The sequence below is a fragment of the Amblyomma mixtum genome, chromosome 6 (genome assembly GCF_055824585.1).
Source record: "Amblyomma mixtum isolate Tamu chromosome 6, ASM5582458v1, whole genome shotgun sequence".
NCBI classification, from domain to species: domain Eukaryota; kingdom Metazoa; phylum Arthropoda; class Arachnida; order Ixodida; family Ixodidae; genus Amblyomma; species Amblyomma mixtum.
In genome coordinates this window covers 101,675,620-101,696,114 of record NC_143017.1, presented here as the reverse complement: position 1 = coordinate 101,696,114, position 20,495 = coordinate 101,675,620, and the positions used below count along the sequence as shown (strand labels likewise).

General features: G+C 49.7%; 1 protein-coding gene across 4 annotated transcripts in view; it reads left to right on the top strand.

The window, feature by feature from the left end:
• LOC149339868 (fibroblast growth factor 1-like) overlaps positions 1-4,771 on the top strand; it is a 58,834-nt gene extending 54,063 nt beyond the window's left edge. For 2 of the 4 annotated variants that reach the window (XM_089548520.1, XM_089548522.1), the window contains 2 exons: positions 688-791; positions 3,317-4,771. In XM_089548520.1, coding sequence (XP_089404646.1) covers positions 688-791; positions 3,317-3,511 — 299 coding nt within the window. In that variant the 3' untranslated portion in view covers positions 3,512-4,771. Of the gene's footprint in view, positions 1-687; positions 792-3,313 lie in introns of all 4 variants that reach the window. The other 2 variants (XM_089548519.1, XM_089548521.1) reach the window with 1 other exon arrangement.
• The last annotated feature ends 15,724 nt before the right edge of the window (positions 4,772-20,495 follow it).

Sequence of the window (20,495 nt, the reverse complement as noted above, 5' to 3'; positions counted from 1 at the left end):
AATCTTTAACCAGAATCGCGACGCCACCGCCATGGCCGTAGCTGTCTTTACGCAAAACCAAATAATCTGTTGGCAAGATGTGGTTCTAAATGTGGGGAGACAGCCATGTCGTAGTGATTGTTATTATATCAGGCCTATGTTCAAGAAGGAACGCCCCAAGCTCGGCTACTTTGCCATGCTTCTCGTTTATATTTATGATGACTAAACACTTTCGTCTCTTTAACTGCGTTGTTTGCCGCACGCGGGTACATGGTTTTCTCGGAATGACTGTACTTTGTCACCTTTTTCATCATCCCAGACAAAAAGCTGATCATTTATTTTGAGTTTATCGTATATTAATCTAGCTTTTTTATGGTTATCTTTGTTGGATTTGCAACTAGTATCCCAAATGTTGCAGCGCCTCCGCACGCGCCTCTTTGAGCAAGCATGCGTGGACGCACTGTCAATGAGCGAGGCTGAGTTTTTGCGCAAATGGTCGACATACTTCATCGTCCTGCGCGGCGGTCGAGTGTAGGCCTCATTACTGCCCTACTGACGTGCTCAGTGCAGCGGCACTGCGCATGTGCTTGAATGATCAGACGTTTGAGTTCAACTGTTTTGTTTCGTATTTTTGTTGCTTTCGAAAAAAATAAACTTCTCTTTCCACACCAAGTACAGCGACATCATTGGTTCCCTTTCAACGTGCAGCAATCCTGGAGCTCCTGTCGCACGACGTCGGACAAGTGCGGATCCGCGGCGTTGAGACGGGGCTGTTCGTCTGCATGGATACCGAAGGCAATGTCTACGCCAAGGTAAATAGCGGCGAGGAGAGCGAAGAAAGATCTGTGAGCGAGGGCTTTTTCGGCTCCCGAGGAGCTCACAACGGGCGCTCTTTCTCCGTGCTTTCAGCGAACGTGTCTCTGGAAGTCTGAATGCGTTTCTTTGTCTAATTGAGCAGTTCAGCTAGCCGGCGAACTGTTCCAAGTTTAGCAGCTTCCGAGACGTCTAGTTTTCTTGGCTCTGGGTTTTGTTCAACCCAGAGCACGGAAAGTAGTTTAAGAAAACAAACCGCTCGCTTAAACAGTTGGTTTGGTTAAAAACGTTTTGTTCAAGGACAGAGGAAGTAAACTTCCTGCCCTGTTTGGCCGCCAAAAATGCAGGCGCGGAAACAAACAGGTTACGGCCGACTAATTTTCCTTAGTGTGCGGGCTTCTGCATAAAGTACAAATGCACTCGTTGTTCTGCTGTAGTTACCGCACTTCCGCTCGCATAACTCCACCTGAATGTGTGTTGGTACCCTCAGAACGTATAATTTCACTTCTGTGGGAGTGAAAAAAAGATGTAGGCTTTTCGCCGTGCCGCGGCTAAAAGAAATGAAAGCGATTTCTGTGCATATTGTTTAGTCCTCCTAAATCACTTGATCACGGATGCTCAGGATCCCTTGCCAACCTAGATAGCACAGCCCACATGACACTCAGGCCTTCCCACACGACATTATCTTTGGCCATCGGGCGCAAGCTGTAATTTTCGGTTACAGAGTACTACGCCGGGTGATGCGGCGTTGTTTACACGTAACAAGCCCTCCTCGTAACTCTGTCACCGTATAACGGTAATGACAATCTACTCATGTGCATGCTGCAGATTCTTACCGTGATCTTGAGCTTCCTGAGCCGGCTGTTCGGGGAACTGTATCGGACTACGTGGGCTTGCCAAAGCATGCAGGCCACCTCGAAAATTGCAGACCCCTCTGGTTTGCTTTCCCGTAGATGCACCCTGTTAGTTAACGTAACCAAGAAGAGAGGGCACCTGCGGCGCCGCGACACGAGCGCCACGGGCGGCGTGATTGCTGCGCGCGCGCGCGGGGGAGACGACTCCCTCTTCGGCTGTGAAACTGGTCGCATACGTGCAGGCGCGGACAAAAGTAAACGGAGCACGCAACTCTCTTCGAATATTTTTCACGCGTCACCTAATTGCAATTTCCAGCAGCGGTGCGTGCATGCTGGTAGCGGAGGTTGGTGGGCTTTCTTGTAGACAAACAACGCTTCTTCATTACCAACGAGGAACGCGTGATTGAACTTTGAACGGAATAGTGTGCTCCGTTTACTTATGGCCGCGCCTGTACGTGTTGGCGCGACGCTCCGCTCTTAGCCAGCGGGGCGAAGCCGTAGGGGAGAACATTCTCCCGCATCTCGTCCCGTCCGGCCGTGGCGTATCTCCCCTGCCCTAGCCTGGGCGAACATTCGCTGGTATAGACGTGAGCCGGACGACCTCGATTTATTAGCGCATTTTGTTGCTAGCTGGCGTTATTGTTTGAATAGTAATAAATGCCCATTTGTGTCAGTCAGAGCATCTTTCCTTTGTTTCCCTCAGAGCAAGGCCCGCCGTGGTTGGCGTGCACTCGGTAGCGTTCGCGATAACGAGATGGGGTCGGGCGGTTTTGAATTGTGTCAGCCGTGGTTAAACGGGGAAAACGTATTTATCCCCTTGTTGTAAACACCACTACCTGAACAGTGGGTGGTGGTACTGTCCGGCTCAAGCCTAGAGAACCAAAGACAGCGAGCGCAGCAAACAGCAAACACCGTAGGAGCCCTATACAAAAGGCCCTTTCAAGTTTGGGTGACACAAAGTTCTTTATTATGTTTGCCACCACCACCAGCCATCTGGTCCAGCTGTAGCAGTTCTTATCCCTGTTCATCCTTTTGCCTCGTTGCCATTGGCTGTCGATGTCTTTACCTGGCAGCTTGCTTGATGTTACCAATGATAGCGGGCCGAAGCTTATGACCGGCAAATAAACTGGCTCAAAATGCGGCCCTTGGACAACGATTCACAAAGCTATTATCACGTCCGCGTTTATCAGGTGGTTATTGGGCTAGCCAGCGAGACTGCTCCTGCCAATCGCTAAGTGGTCTTGCGAATCAAGGCGCACGGTAGGCTTTGTGAATCATGATGGAATTCGGCCGTCTTATTTTACCTAAGTGTGCTCCGTAATTAGCTAGATTTTTTTTCTCTTTGCCTATTGTGCTACCTCTAGTGTGTCACCCAGTTTCGCGCTCTTGCGCAAGAGCTCGGCGTGCATTCTCGAGGATCGAGCGCTGTAAAGGGTGCTATAATGGTCTGATCACGAAAGACTGCGAAATGCTCTGTCCAGTCACGAAACAGGAGAAAAAGCTGGTCACTAAATTTTGCCGCTAGCTGCTGCGTGCGGACATCAAGTCATTAAACGCGTCGGGCCAGTTCCATAGGGTGTTAGTCAGTCGCGGTGCGGTACTGGTGCGAACGATGCCTAAAGCGAGCGCGCCTTCTTTCTCCTTTTTTCTTTTGTTGCGCGAACCAGAAGAACCGGATGGACGAAGAGGGCATCTTCTACGAGATGTACGAGGGCGGCTACAACCTCTACCTGAGCAAGCTGAACAAGGAGAAAGGCTGGTACCTGGGCATCAAGAAGTCCGGCGTGCCCAAGCCAGGGCCCCGCACGGCGCGCGGTCAGAAGGCCGTCATGTTCCTTCCTCGGGCAGCCAAGCCACGCTCGTAGTGAGCCCTTCCACAGGGGAGGAGACGGCCCTTCCGGACTGCACGGAGGACTCCAGGCTGCCGCACTGGCGCCGTGGGTCCCTCGTGACCGCGAGAAAACCGAACGCAGAGGGGATGTGAGATGCAGTCGTCCAGATATGCAGGAGCGCGAAATGAGTCTCCAGCTTGTTCTGCTGCGGGAATTTGGTTTCGATATATGAGAGGAGCGCTCGAATCTTCATCAGAAGCGCTTGATCTAGCAGGTGCTGAAGTGTGCTGCGCCTCGTGAACTAACTTTAAAACTTACGCTGTGTCCTTGTCAGCGTCGCCCTTGGAAAAATAAGACCGAGTGGATTGCACGCTGGGTAATAATGCCTAATATGGGGCCGTGCAAAAGTGGGAATGCTGTTTCACATAACAATAGTTCTTAGCCCGATAACGTTTATTCGAAATGTCAGTGCTACAGAAGGGAAATTTCTCGAGAACCTCTACGTTCCGAGGAGATTGTAGTGGGGTAAGGTAGGTGATTTGCGCGTTCCAAAGCAACAACTAAACTATGAGGTAAAAGGAGAAGGATATAAAAAGAACAGGGTCCTCAAACGGGTCTTCCGATGCCCAGATTTCCACAGAAAACACTGGCTGCTCTCTCTGCGGCCTATCGCACTTTCATTCACTTCATACGCTTACATGGACATATGTAGTCTGAGGACAAAACTGGGATTTTCTTATAGGCACAACGTGTGCTAGGCCAGGCTTTTATACGCGTAAGAGCCTGAACATGAACACTGGGCTTTCATTTTGACAAAATCTGTGCAACACGGCAAAAAATAATGTAGAGCCCCGAAACCAGAAGCAGGAGAAGGATGTTTTTGATTTTGGCCGTTTTCTAAGCCTCGCGCAGCACCGCCTTCAAAAAGTCCCCCTGCCCCTCAGCGCCAACGCCAACTGTTTTGATGAACTGAGTGTCCATGCGCGAAAGGGAGGCCGCGTTCAAATCGCATCGTTGCTCACATGATCGAGACGGCGCAGACTTTAGAGACCAAACAGCTCTAGGGGGGCTCATTTGCATAAGAAACGCGATGCCCCATTCGCTGTCTCTCATATTCGCTTCTGCTTTCAGTTTCAGAATCCAGGAACGGTGCATTTATGTTTCGCTTTCGCGCACATGAGTGGATGCTGTGTGGGGCAGCGATGCATTGCTGGAAAAAAAGCTTCACGCGGATAGTGGCTACGTCGCCTTCGCTGTCACCCTAAAGCAGGCATTTTTACCAAACATTTCTATAAGGACGGTTCAAACGCCTAAGCATATATATATATATATATATATATATATATATATATATATATATGACAGAAGCCAACAGCCACAGAAACCAACCTGTGCCCCTTGGTTTCTGTGGCTGTTGGCTTCTGTCATATTTACAACGATCCCCTCATTCCCCTTCCTTGTTTGCTTATATATATATATATATATATATATATATATATATATATATATATATATATACACACACACACAAAGCACGCACTGCATTTGTGAAAGTGTTTGTAAGCGAGTTTGTGCAGCGAGGTTGTGTGGAAGGCGACGGCATCTTTATTTTGTGCATTAATTGTGTTTCTGGCCAATTATATATTTAGTTATGTGCGCGCATAACCACTGCGGTGCCCAACAAAAGAAGTTGCGAGGGCAACGAGGAGAGAAAGAGAGGCGATGGGGAGCGCGCGACAGCGGCGGCGGCCCCGGCATGCTAGCTATGCGCCGCTACTGCGCATGCGCAACTGGCGAGCGCGGCGGCGGCACCTCTGAGTCACCAGCGCAGCGATGGCGGTGGCGCGCCAGCTGTGCGCCGTGTGACGTCACTGCTCCTCGCGCATGCGCAGTATGACTTTTCGTCAGCTCCGCGAAATGGTTCGGCGACTCGCGTAGTGTTGCTTTCGCAACAATACGAGCGCAATGAAGTGAGCGTTATCAGCTACCCAAGGAATTGGTTCCAAAATTTTGGAAAGGGAGAACAAACACTCGCGTGATATATTATTATGTGTAACCTTGTGGGTTTACACTGCGGTTCTCTAAGCACAGACAACAGTGCGAAGTGTTCAAGGTTGTGTTTAACTGGCTGCGTCCGCTCCTAGCTTGCAGATATTGCCCCTGCCAAAGAATCAACTTCGCCGGTTTGAGTCAATTCGCCTGCATTTTTGCGCGCACAGATGGTCTACCAAAATATCGTGAACGCGTGAAAGTGGAAGGAGGTAAATGTGTCTAATTTGTGTTTCTACCCAATATTTACAACGCCTTTTAGAGTGTGATAATTTACGAGATTTTGTGGATGTGCTCTACTAACCGTGAATTAAGTTCATACGTAGTTGCTTCTGGCTGGCCCTTGGTGCGAAGAAAGCATCCCCCCCCCATGCGCACCCTTAACACACAGCTTTTAGTAAGGATACTGCTATTAAAAGCACGCCTTAAATGGGTCACAAATAAGGCAACTAACGCTGCCGTAAAGTAGAGGCAGTCAAGGATGGTGAGTAATAATTGACCAGAGTCGCCACGGCCATCGGTCAGGTCACGTCAGCTGTTTTTGTTCATCCCCTCACTGGTATGAAATAACCTCATACTAGCTCAACGATTATGCTACGCTTCTAGCGAAGAAATAATTACAGTCGAATCTCGCTATGAGATTATAACTAAATAACGGATGTAACGAAGGAATGACGACTCCCCTTGGAAGCTCTGTCAACACGGGCTATAACGAAGTAATCGCCGTGCCCCTTCAACTTCGTTATAACGAGCTTCAATTATATTAATGTCTCAGTGAAACTATACAGAAAACTATATAGTTTTCCTGGTTATTGATGCGCTTACACATATTTTACCTTCGACCGTTTCCTTTTAAATGTGGAAAGAGAAAGGTAGGACTTAAAATTTAGCGCAAGTGTGTTTAGAGACAGGGCTGAGTTTCACCTTAGTCACGCCAGCATTCCAACTACCTACGCTTGCTTACCTATCCTAAGAACATTTTGAAGAATTCAACATCCCTTGCGCAGAAGAATCAGCTCTTCCGGGCCGCACCTCCGTCGGTGTGTTAGGCGCTGACGGATGTCGTAACACACGGAGAGTCCTTCGTGACACTCTACAGCTCTTACTGCTTTGTCTTTAGTGCGTGCCAGGTTTCACTCGCCGTCGGATCTTGACAAACGGCTTGCCATGGTCTGGCGGCAATAGACACGCCGTTGTTGGAACGCCGACAGAGACAAACCGCCGAGTTCCGCACTGCTGGCGTTCTACCAGGACCCTGTTCTCAACTGCTTTGTTTCTAAGACAGTGCATTCAGCTGCACAGCACATGCGCATGAGAGGCTATGCCGCGTGACATGCCAGTTACACCGCGCTTGGCACGGGCCGTGAGATCGAGCAGAGTCGCCACCTCGCGGCGCAGTGGCAAACCGCTCGCGTCGTCTGCTAGCCAGCAATGTTTTCGTGCCCGCGTACGGCAGACGTTCCGCGTGACTGTTGTTTGCTTCGCAGTTTCGGCGCGCTTCTATTTACTTGTCTACCTCAGTGAAGACAATAATTGTTTACATCGAGTATGTAATACTGGATCATGACATCCTCCGTAGGTCTTCGGCACTGCAGGTTCTTTGCCGAGCGGCGTCTTAAACACAGCGACGGTGACGTTAAGTTCGCTGTCAAACCGTAACAAACAGGCCGCTGCCGTCCTTACAACTAAACGCAGCCGCCCAGCGATTGTATATTGCCGTCACCAGTTTGAACGGGCCATTTTGTGCACTCTATCTGCATGACAAAGTGCGTTTATTTATTATTTATTACTGTTAAACTTTAAGGCTGTTTGTCTTTCGCCACATCGCAATATTTAGAAAATTTTGGCCCAGATAACTGCGAAAATATTTGAGGATTCACACCATGCCCAACATTTAAATGTAACAGCAAATTCTACCTGGTCAAACTAAAAGGTACGCCATTGTCGGCCAAGTAAGAAAAAAATTGCGACTGTTCTCCCGCGTAAGGTCATTGTTCTTGACAAGTAAAAATTAAGAGAAGAATACGAGCAACACATGTACCTCGTCAGTCCATTCAGCGGAATATAATAGCACTGAGTATCATCTTTCCCTTCATACGTGGCGGTGTTTACTTAGCGAGGAATAATGGATCTTAATAGTTGCACGAATACGAAAACAATCGATTTTTTTTCGGAAGCGAATTATTATGTGGAAGGTTTCATTTCCGGTACCTATTTTCCAAATATCCCCAAATTTATGTTCTGTATAAGGCTGGCGCTGCCGATAATTACAATGCTAAAGAAATGGACATTCCCTCGATACTCCTTGCACGCGCCTAACCGCACTTACGCACAGTGATATAGAGTGTCTTTGCATCGACTTAATCGTGGCTTGCACTTCAAGGAATACACAATTAACCGCTGAAGCTCACAAATTTTGGTGACCGCAGTACTCCTGCCACACGGCCAAACTGTCATTTTAAAGGAGTGAAACTCGCGTTCGGATTCATTCGCGCAGCGTCGCACGATTACCGTCACTGACATGGCTGCAAAAATCAAATAGCCTCGCAGTAAGTCCGGCGAGCTCACTCTACTCGGCTGAAACACTCTTCTCACGGTACAGATGAACAGCCAGCTTGTCGGCGTGATTTGCTTTTGGGGAACAGTATAGGAGAAGTGCTGGCGTCCGCTAGACAGACCAGATATGTGCGCTCACCATCCGTAGACACACCTGCCGGGCAGTATGCTGCCAGCGCTGCACTTAATACGCTTAATCCTTGATTCAAGAGCGCCAGTGAACCACACCGCATCTTTATTGAGGCGGGTTAGGGTGGAAAGTACGTGCGCCTCTGCGTGGGCTTAGAAAATGCTAGCACAGCAACTGATGTATATCGTCGTTTGAGACTGACAGAGTGGCTTCGCCTTAGAAAAATAGTGGAGGGAAAGCGCATGCGCAGTACGTTGCTAGAAAAAGTACGTTTCGAATGGAACGTGTCTTCCAAGTGCAGCACCGTGTCTCGCCACAGTGACTACACTTCATGAGGCGACCCGCGGGCAGTTATACTAAATTTGTCTGTCTGACATCCGTACAACTACATCACTAGTGTGGCACAGGCAGTGGAGCGCACATTGACGAAAAGGCGAAGAAAAACAAAACTGCCGTTAGGCAAGTGTGATGCAATAAATATATCAGGCACGTGAGCGCGGTATAAGGAAAACGCAGGTTAAAACGTGAGAGAATCGCAAAACAGGCGTTATTTGGTTGCGTGCCAGTCCCGTTTTGTTTTTCTACAATTCGCGCTTCTTTTACGTAGCGTTTGCCGATTCGCTTTGCTGCGCAAATTCGAGAAATTTTTAAGATGTATCACTCATCCATTGCAGAGTGCAGGAAACCGTCCGTTAACTTGGAAGCGAACTGTCCACACTAGTGGAGAGGGTAGACCGGCTGCCGATCCACATTAATGGATCGACGGCGCCGCCACCTGGAGGTCGATTTCGCGGTACGTTAATGGTCGAGGGTGGAGGCTTGCATGTGTGCACGCGAACAGTTCCACTTCTCCCAGGGAAGACGCATATTCTGATAGTTTTGGTCTCTTTTAACGGCCTGTCTGCCTAAGTCATTTGACGTTCTCGCATCGCAAGAAAGTTGCTGCACATCTGGCGGCCTGAACGGCCGGCGTAATTTCGGTAGTCTCTCAAGTTCTCCTTACCTTCGTGGACAACAAAAAACAAAAAAAGCCAAAAGGCGCCTTATCAGCAGAAACAGCAACCGTGCGCCGGCCGTGTCCCAACTTTCACTTTTTGGTGCAGGTTGAGAAAGCCGTCGCAAATTAATAAATTCAACGAAAAAAAAAAGGTTTAGGAGGGGGGGGGGGGGGGGGGGGGGTATGCGGAACCTTGGGCAGTTTTTCAACGCAGATGGCGGCTTTCTAGGAGTTCCCCGGATGCTATACATAGCGTAGCGGCGCGCACTGGATAGTGGGGGGAAAGCGGCCGGCAGACAACATCTCCGTGACTGAACGTAGCCCGCTAGCCGGGAGTTGGCCCGCTGCCAGTTTGGTTTCTCGCGGCGAAGTGCGTTTTCCTTCTTTCTTTGTCTCGTTCTATTCATTCTGAATTCATTCACCAAAGAGTGCAGAAAAAGAAGCCCCACGTGCGCGTCGCAGCACCGTGCACTGCTCGTCGCTTCATTCTTTGTTTTTCCGCCGTTCGCATCGTGCATCCGTTACGTTGTTTCGTCTGGAGTCAAATTCCAGCCTGCCACTAGCAAGGGTGCGCACCGACTGAACTTGGTATTGAGGTTTCAGGTGAGGGTATACGCGACGTCTTCCTGTAGTTGAGCCCCCCCCCTTCCGTACCGGCTTCCATAAGAAGCAGAAATAAGCAACAAAGACCTGCATTTTCTCATTATGTAAACTGACCTCGGATCAAACAGTACTTCAGAAGAGGCTCTCATTAGCATTCATATCATCGTTCTTATACGCGGTAATTTGAGCATTCGTGTCGAATAGTCGTGGACAAAAGGTTGCGGGTTTGTGGAAAAAAAAAATTCTGCGCGGTCAGGTATAAAGCAGACCAATAAAAACCCCGGAAGTATGACGGGACATACGAGGCAATGCAGAAATAAATGTTATTCCCGCAAATTCGCGTCCCGTATACTGCACACCGCTTCATGAAAAATGCACTTTTTCGGGGTATAGTGTACAGAAGCACCATTTGACGCGTTATTTCAGTGTTGGAAAAAAAAGTTTCAGTGAGTGGGACAATGCAATGCATTTTTGTGACGAACGAGAAAGAGTGAACAGACGGAAGGGGAATTGCTACTCGAGCACGTGACCTTCGTTTGGAGTCGTGCTATTAAACTCGTATTCAAGGGCCGGCCGAATCAGGTGCGGAAATGAAGACAGGCAAGATGCCCTCTGCTCTGCTCTTTTGCGCATGCCTCGCGTTTTACGAATGTTCCGACGCTCCAAACGCGCGCTCCCGTGTTCCCTTTCGTACTGCAGTGCACTGTATGTTGGTCGGGCTTTCTCTTCGTTGTCAACCATTCGCAGCCTGAAACGCCATTGCTTTTTTTTTTTGTTCATCTTGAGGAAACGTTGGCACCTCGCGTCCCACAATAAGAAGCCTGCAAGTGTTGCGTATTAGCCTTGAACGACTTAGGCTGCTGTGTAGAAAGGGCTTACGATGAACGATAAGTTCCGTTGGCCATAATATTTTAATATGTGCCAGTTGCACGAAGCTGAGGAGAACCCGGATGAGTGGGCAAGCATAGCGCCGAACGTTCGAAAGCGCTGCATGTTGCTGCTTCTCTGAGCACATACTCTTCGCTGTTTCTATATTGGTTGTTTCACAAATTTATGCGCAGGCCAAGTGGATAGACCTGGCTGTGTGGATGTGTGGGCGTTAACGCGTACTGTGGGTACCGTGCTGTTGTCGCATGAACTGTGCGCAATGCGCTGGTGGCCGTATGTACAGTCTTTGTCAAAAGTAACCAGGCTGCAAGGTTTGCTTCTAGCTCGTACAGTGGAGCCCTTACAGCTTCCCTGAAGCTGAACTGATCGTTAAAGGTAAGGACTGTGGGTCTTCTTACCTTCCAGCACCTTTTGATCTTTAGGAAAGCCACAAGGGCTCCACTACACAAGCTAGAAGCAAACCTTGCAGCCTGGTTACTTTTGACAAAGACTGTACTTACGTCTGTTGCCTCCGTCACCGTCGTTATTTCTTGCCTCATTCACACTATGTGCACCTACTGCTCATTTACGCTGCCTCGCGATGGAACATTGACAGCTGTTAAATAGGTCAGCTTGCGCGGCTGACATGGTCCCTTACAAGGCCGATATTCGTTTCCCATACTGTGTGTATGCAGTGCATTTCATTGATCCCGTTTTCATGCGCAATCCTGTAAAGAAGAGGGCTTTCCTAAAATGAAAAACACGCCTAAAATTTCACGGCAGGGACTTTATGCTTCGCTATTGTTGCCGTTGCTAGAGTTACAGGACGGTCCCCCCTCCTAGAAATGAATGAGCTTCATATTTTGGTGCGTGAGCTGAAGAACACGCCTGTCAGTCTGAGTTAAATGACTGCCATATCTGTACCCGTGCTTGCGCAAGCCTTGAGTAAGCGAGTAGATCTTGTTTTCTGGGGGCCTTAGATAGGAATCAACTCTTTCGCTGGCTTTCCGTTGTGCAGATCTGTTTCTGGGAGAGACCGCACTTAACGACGCAGTTATGTTCGGCAGCTTCTCTTGAAACACGGCCAAAGTAGTAAGTTCGTGCACCCCATCGCTCGCAAGTGCTCATAAAAAAGCTGTGGTGGAAGGTTGAAAGACCTCGCCTACGAGTCCTTATCATGCAAGGTGTACAGAGTTGGTCAAAAGTTCACAGGCCAGGGTCTGCTTTTCTTTCGTACATCTGGGCACTTAATAGGCCGATCAAGCTATCAAGGTAGTCAAAGGTTAGGACGATACTTCTTGTACCCTATACAAATATTTTGAGCTTCGTGGGTGTCGTAACTGCCTGACTATACTGCTCAAAAGTAGACCCGGTGGCCTGGAAATTTTGACCGACCCTGTGAATAGAAGGTTTTTGACGCATTAGATTTATTCAAGATATCGCACCACGTGCTGGTCAAAGTGGTCATTGCGACCTAAGACTGAGTGCCGGCCATTTGGGAAGCTTTTAGGCTACGCAGTGCACGTGTGTCTGGTATACAAGCGCACCAGAACCGTCCGTACCAACTCACCCAGCTGAGAACTCTTATTGGTACCATTGTGAAATCGACGCGTGTTTGTAACTGTTTAGACCAGACAGAGCGAAATGCATGTACTGACAAGAATAAATGCTACCTGCTATACCCTCTCGTGTTCAGCAAAACGACCAAATGTTTTAAAACAGGAAAAAGAAAACTGAAGGCGGTGCGGGCATCGTAACAGCCATTCACTTTTCGTAAGGGGACATGATTTCGATAGAGGCTGCGGTTCTGAATGCTGAAGTCGTGGGGTATTTCAGTCTCCTGTAATGTTCCTATAGTTCCAAAATCGCGCAACGCTGTGTTGCGTGGGTCGAAAGCTAGGGTTGAAAACTATACGCATATTGGAGAGGTATGACTGAGGGGAAAATCTATTCCTGGTACTCTGACAAGTAAGGATGCGTCAAGCCCGTATCGATAGCCGGAGCAGAATTCCGGTCTGTTAATCTCTACTCAAGTGGTTGCACGGGAGAACGTTTAAAGCTTTACGCGCATTGTTTCTTTGTGTGTTTATGCAATCGCGTGTGAATGTCGTGTGCGCCTCTGATGCTCGTAGAGTGCGTAATTTAGTCTGCGCACGCTTTTGTACCCGCTCTGTCATCTACAAGGTGAAACGCGTCTTCATTGAAAAAAAAAAAAAAGGCGTATCGCGAGAATACGTCGCGAGGCCACTGGTGTTGTCGTACATGTTTGTGCAGCATATACTTACTTCACTGTATATCTAGTCATTGTGCATTTTGAAGGGGGTCCAATAAAAACGCAACAAAGTTCCTTTCTCCCCGACAGTGTGCATCTCGTCCGCTTCTTACGTGTACATTCAATGACTCTCAGGGAATCTGTGCTGTGCCGAAACTCATTTTACTTCAATAAAGTCATTTCTCAGCAATGTGCTCGAGGCTCTGACATTTGGGCTCGTGTGTTCTTATCTTTCGCTGTACGTTCTCTTCTGTACTAATACTGCTGAGTTCTATAACTGTCCCGCAGGCGTCCACAACGGAGAAATGTGTTGGCTTTGTCATGACGCGACGCTTCCCTCAACGGTGGTCGCTGCAGCTCAAAGATTAGCGTGCCCCCAACCATTGTGCCAACCTGTGCGGATAGCCCCGCCGGGTTTCGGATCGCTTTGTTCCTTAATCATTTATGTTCGCCTTCGGGTGCGTTCAGTTCCTTTGAGGTCTTTCCTCATCAGTTATTTTGCAACTGCCATTCTGTTGTGTATCGTGGTGCTGCCGCTCCACTTGTGTATCACACTACTGCCGCTCCAAGCGCCGCTTCCCGTATAGTACCTTCTGTCTGGCCTGAGCATCGTATTTCGCTCAACACCTCATCCCCGCGTCTCCGCGGCTCTTCGGTCCTGGCACGTACCATATGCATGTACGAAGCTACACGCGGACACTGAACTCTCTACACTCTCTCTCTCTATCCCGACAGTCTGCCTCGCTTGTACGCTTTCTCTGAATAAACAGTTTTGCCTCAGACTCCGACTGGAGAACACATCACTGGCGACGAGGATGGGATTGCCGTGATCCCCAGCGCGCAATTGCAGTCAATACTGACCGCCTCAGGCAAAGCTCCTGGATCCGCTCCAGCCCTGCACGTCCGTCGACATGGCAGCGCTTCTGCCTTCGGCCACGATCGGAGAATTCTCGCCCGCCGAGCCTTCCTCCTGGCCAGTCTACTTAGAACGCCTCGAGTTCTACTTTCAAGCCCACGACATCCAGTCCGATGAGAAGAAACGGGCTTTCCTCTGCAGCGTATGCGGCGTCGACGCGTATACTCTGCTGCGCTCGCTGTGCGCACCCAAGGCACCTTCGGAGGTTCCCTTCTCAGAAATCGTTTCCTTGCTCGACACCCACTTCATCGGGAAACCGTCCGTCACCATGGAACGATTCCGCTTCAACAAGCGAGACCAGCAACCTGGTGAATCGGTGCCGGAATATCTCGCCGCTCTTCGACTGTTAGCTCGCCACTGCGAGTTCGGGGATTGGCTGGATCGACTTCTTTGCGACCGCCTAGTCTGTGGCCTGCGTGAAGAGCCTATCCAAAGACGTCTCCTGGCTGAACCGGACCTCAAGCTGTCGAAGGCCATTCTACTGGCACGTGCTGCGGAAGAAGCAGCAGCCAAGACAGAAGAGGTTCGCCGCTCAAGGGTCCCCTCAGAAACGCATCAATTGCAACGGAACCCCAAGCGCTCGGACGTCAAGCCCGCCAACCATCCTCCGAGTCATCAATGTTGGCGTTGCACCGGCGAGCATGACGCTCGTACTTGCTCCTATCATTCCGCCATCTGTCGCTACTGCGGCAACAAAGGTCACCTGGAGAAGGCCTGCAGGAAGAAAGCAGCAAAAGAAAAAACTTCCAAGCCTGGTCAACACCGAAAGGAGTTTTCTCGCAAAAACAAGTACTCTCGTGGACGCAACCATCAAATTTTGCAATCAGCTGATCCAGCTCAAGACGTTAACTCTACGGCTTCAGTCAGCTTTCATCGGGAAATTCAAGACCGCAAGTCTACGAGTGGTGCCAACACCATCACTTCTCCGGCAGTCTGCGTGGACGTCCTGATAAACAGTAGGCCTCTGACCATGGAGGTTGACTCCGGGGCCGCCTGCACCATCATCAGCGAGAGGACCATGGAGAAACTTCGGCTCTCAAGGCAAGACCTAAGGCCATCCTCTGTACAGCTGCGCTCCTACACAAGGGAAAGCTTGGAGATTCTGGGATCATTGGAAGTTGCCGTCTCATACAGAACGAAGAGCACTCGACTTCAACTTCTCGTTGTCCGAGGAAATGGCACCAGCCTGTTGGGGAGAGACTGGTTTTCTGCGTTGGGAATATCGCTCTGCGGAATAAACCACGCATCTCAAATCGAAGTTCCGCTAACCCTGCTGAACGCCGTCTCTGAATACCCAGAAGTCTTCGCTGAAGGACTAGGGAAGAGCAAGGGACCATCCGTTCGTATTGAGCTCAAGGCTGAAATCACTCCCATCTTCAGGAAAGCACGTCAAGTTCCGGTGGCTCTACTGCCCAAGGTAGACGAAGCCATCGACGTTCTTGTACAGGAAGGCGTCTACCAGCCCGTGCGATCCTCCCGATGGGCGACACCGGTAGTCTGCGTCGTTAAGAAGAACGGCAAGATCAGGCTGTGTGGTGATTACAAAAGCACCGTTAACCAAGCAATCAAGATGGAAACATATCCTCTTCCAACCATCGATCAGCTTTTTTCAAACCTTGCGGGGTGCACTGTATTCTCACAACTAGACCTCAATCAAGCCTACCAGCAGCTTGCCGTGGACAGTGACACAGCCGATCTGCTAACAGTCAATACGCACCGGGGACTGTTCAAAGTTACTCACCTGCCGTTCGGAGTGTCGTCCGCCGTAGCCATATTTCAGCGCTACATGGAAGAGCTCCTCTCGGGACTACCTGGGGTCCACGTGTACCTGGACGATATTATAGTGGGAGGTCAAGATGCCTACGAGCACAACAAACACCTGCGAGATGTGCTGAAACGCATAAGTGACGACAACATTCGTCTGAGCCGAGAGAAATGCACCTTCGGCATGCCGGAAGTAACCTTCCTTGGATACCGCATTGACGCTGCCGGTATTCATCCGACCGAAGAAAAGGTCGAAGCTCTTAAAGAAGCTCCCAGTCCAAGGAACAAGCAGCAACTTCAGTCTTTCCTCGGACTGCTCAACTTCTACAACAGATTCTTGCACGGTGCAGCTCACGCCCTCGAGCCTCTATACCGTCTGCTAGCAAAGGATCAGACGTGGAGATGGCACAAAGAAGAAGCCGACGCTTTCAAGCACGCCAAGGAACTTATACAGACATCCGATGTCTTAGTCCACTACGATGTGCACAAGCCGCTCACGCTTGCCTGCGACGCGTCTGCCTACGGGATAGGATTTGTCCTTAGTCACGAAGACTCTACCGGACAAGAATCTCCAATTGCATTCGGTTCCCGTACTTTGAGCTCGACCGAAAGGAACTACTCTCAGACAGACCGAGAAGCTCTGGCTGTCGTTTCCGGTGTCAAGAAGTTCCACCAATATCTGTATGGCAGACACTTCAAGGTCTATACTGACCACAAGCCGTTGCTGGGTCTGCTGCATCACAGTCGTCCAATACCTAGCGTACTTTCACCGAGGATGCTTCGATGGAATTTACTCCTCGCACAGTACGACTATGAGCTAATCTACCGACCAGGACGTCAAATGGGCAATGCTGATTCACTCAGCCGCCTGCCGCTGCCCTCCAGAAATGCCGAAAGTCCCATTATGACAGACGTCCTGCTGCTCGAAAACCCCCCAGAAGCCTTTGCAGATGCATCCAAGATTTCTCAGCTGACAAGGAAGGACCGTGTGTTGTCGCGAGTACTCAAGTGGATTCGTACCGGATGGCCAGCAAAGGTAGAGGACCAGTTCCAACCTTACTTCGTGCGCCGCGACGAACTCTCCGCTTATCGTGATTGCATTCTGTGGGGCTCCCGAGTCGTGATTCCACCGCAACTACGCATGGAAGTGCTTGAGCTACTTCACTCATCACACCCGGGAATCGTTCGCATGAAGGGACTCGCGCGAGGTTACGTCTGGTGGCCGAAACTCGACAGCGATGTGGAGAACACCGTCCGTGCGTGTGAGACCTGCCAAGAATCCAGGAATGCTCCACCCCGCGCTGCAGTCCATCCCTGGGAGCAGACTACGAGACCGTGGTCTAGGCTGCACATGGACTTCGCTGGACCAGTCCAAGGCAAGATATTTCTGATCGTCGTGGACTCGTTCTCAAAATGGCTAGAGGTCGTTGTGGTGAGGACAACTTCAGCTGCAGTTGTTGTCCGAGAACTCAAACGGCTGTTCGCCACACACGGACTTCCCGACGTCGTCGTATCTGACAACGGTTCTGCATTCGCATCAGCTGAATTCCGGCAGTTCCTCGCCAGGAACAACGTTCGTCAAGCTTTAGTCGCACCCTACCATCCGTCTTCTAACGGACAGGCCGAACGCTTCGTTCAGGAAACAAAGAAAGCTCTTAAGCGACTGAAAGGGGGCGACATCGAACTTCAGCTCAGTCGTTTCCTGTTCCAGCAGCACTTGCTGCCCTGCACGACTACAGGAAGAAGCCCGGCGGAGCTACTGTTCTCACGTCAGCTAAAGTCCGCCCTAGACTACTTGCACCCTGATTCTCAGGAAGGCAACTTGCGACGCGACCAGTTGTCGCGGAAGCTCCGCGCTACACCAACCCGCAAGTTTGAGCCTGGTGACTCAGTTTTCGCTAGGAATTTTTCGCCACATGGCTCTCGGTGGCTTCCCGCGATCATCCGCTCCTGCAAAGGACCTGTGTCCTATGAAGTCGAACTCCTGGACGGTACGTCCTGGCGTAGGCACGTCGACCATCTTAGAAAGAGGGACTATAACCTACCCGATCTTCCTCAACGTGCACCTGAACTCGAAATGCCTGAGCCGCATTCAGAGTCAGAAGACCAGGACGAACAACCCGCTAGCACTTCGGCCGAGCCAGACGCCGACTCACCAGAACCCGGGCACAGCCGCTCCAACTCAGAGAACGCGGATACCTCCGACAGAATTCCTCCGGCGACCGGCACCGTTCCTCGACGCTCCGCCCGAGAGAGGAAGTTTCCTTCTCACCTCCGAGACTACTACGTCTAAGGGGGGAGGAGTGTTGTGTATCGTGGTGCTGCCGCTCCACTTGTGTATCACACTACTGCCGCTCCAAGCGCCGCTTCCCGTATAGTACCTTCTGTCTGGCCTGAGCATCGTATTTCGCTCAACACCTCATCCCCGCGTCTCCGCGGCTCTTCGGTCCTGGCACGTACCATATGCATGTACGAAGCTACACGCGGACACTGAACTCTCTACACTCTCTCTCTCTATCCCGACAGTCTGCCTCGCTTGTACGCTTTCTCTGAATAAACAGTTTTGCCTCAGACTCCGACTGGAGAACACATCACATTCCCAGGAATCTGGGACATCGACGACACGCCATCTATCGGTTACTTGGCTATGCATTTTCAACGGGTGGGCTGTGTTAAAAATGTTTGTTTGGAACACCGTATTGCAGTCGCCCGTTATAAGAAAATATGAAGAAAAAAAAAACATCACGTTGTCGTTCCACGTGAAATATAAGAAAAATCGATCTGTAATTTTAGCAGTAATGAGCATTTTACCATAGCTGGCAGCACAAATTGCACAGCTGCGCCAGAGGAAAGCGCGTATAGCCGATCAGCGCAAGGAAAGTTCAGAAAAACAAAAAGAGACACCTGCAGGCAATAAGGTAAGGTCAGTGCATGCTCCGAAATGTAAACTTGCCGCTAGCACACCAGTATGGGAGGCGGTACCAGATACGAGCAGTATACATCACCAAATAGTCCGAAATATCGGCAAGAGTTTACACAGTGGAACTGCAGAGGGCTCTCTAATAAGGTTGTGCAAGTTGTGCAAATTAAGACGAAAATATTACACGGCAAACTGCATTCATGGGCGTTCTTGTTACAGGAACATAACCGGTTGGGTCCCATCACAGAATATACAGGGTACCAGTGCCCTTCCATCCCTTCTAAAAGAGCAATGGCAGAGATGGAGCGTAAATTGCTGGGCTAGTTGGTTCATAATGTTGTCAGGGTGGAACCAGCGGAACACAGACGCAGGACAAGAAAAAGGAGGTACACACACCACACCGCTGGACTTGCAACTGATTTATTTCGAAAAAAACCACCACATTTAAAGGTTTCCTTGCGCAAGCGCACACTCTGGACGATGGGAACAACTGTATTAAGATAAAAGAAAGTTATATTTTTTATCCGTGATAAAAACCGAGGGATCGCTGACGCACATCTCCTTGTTTTTCCTGATTAAAAACGCTTCAAGAATTTCACGCTCGCGTCTTGTTCTCCCCCGACCGATAATGCTCGCGCGGTGAAGCAAAGGAGAACATCCTTTGCATACCTTAACATGCAAGGCTAAATTGCTTCCAGTGCCTGAATTGAACGTTGTTCGGTGCTGTCTCAGACGTTCATTGATACACCCTCCGGTTTGCCCGATGTAGGTTTTCCCGCAGGACATTGGGATGCAGTACACCACCCCTACTTCACACGAAGTGAACCTCGTCTGGTGCTTGGTTTTACAGGTCCCCTTTTTCTGCGGACCACCAGAAATATGGGCGCACAAATCAGACAGTTTCCAAGGGGGGGGGGGGGGGGGGGGGGCAGAAGAAACCGTAGTGACACCGAATTTTTGTGCCACTTTTTTCAGACCATGCGATGTCTTGTGGCAGTAAGGAAGCACTTCAATCTTCTTCAGCACTTCATTGTTCTCTTGCGATGGACTTGCAGACTTAGCCGACAGTTTCTTCATCTTATTCCCCAGTGATTCACCCACCGCAAGCAAAACCGACGGGGGAAACCCAGAATCCGACAACCGCGCAACCTGCTCGGCCAGACTTTGCTGCATGACATGTGGGCAACTTTTCTTGAGAGCGTTCGAAAAACACAAATTTGCGATGCTGCGTTTCACCAGCTTCGAATGAGCCGATTCATATGGCAAAAGCGACTTTTTAGTCCTGGGCGCATATTTCCAACACACGTGCCCGTCGGGTAAAAAAGTCAATTCTAAATCAAGGAACCTAATGGTCTTGTCAGAAGGAATCTCTTTGGTAAAAGCCAAGTGCTTAGAGCATGCGCTAAAAACATTTAAAAGCTGGTCTGCCACAAGAGTGAGCTGGTCAGTTTCATTTAATTTTAAAATGACTAGAAAATCGTCCACATATCTGAAAACCCTAATAACACGTGTGTCTTGAATGGAATCCTGTAGAATCGAGTCAATTTTCGCTAAAAAAATGTCACAGAGAACTGGCGCTACACACGAGCCAATGCAGATACCTCGGTTTTGCACCACGTACTTGCTCTCATATTGAACAATTGTCGAATTTAAATACACCTTTAACAGCTCAAGGAAAGAATATTCCAGAGATATGCCACACTTATTCTGGAAGGAAATTGTCCCGCTTCTTTCAATTAACTCGCGTACAGCACAAAAGAGTTCATCATGCGGAACAGATGAGTAAAAACAAGTCCACAATGTCCAAAGAGAAGGCTGCATGCATTGGCACCGGGAAAACCGGAACAGAGGCACTCCACCAGGTTCATTGAGCTCTTCACCCTAAAGGGATCCGTCGGCACCAGACCCTCGAAGGAAACCTTGAGGTAGTTGGAGACCACTTT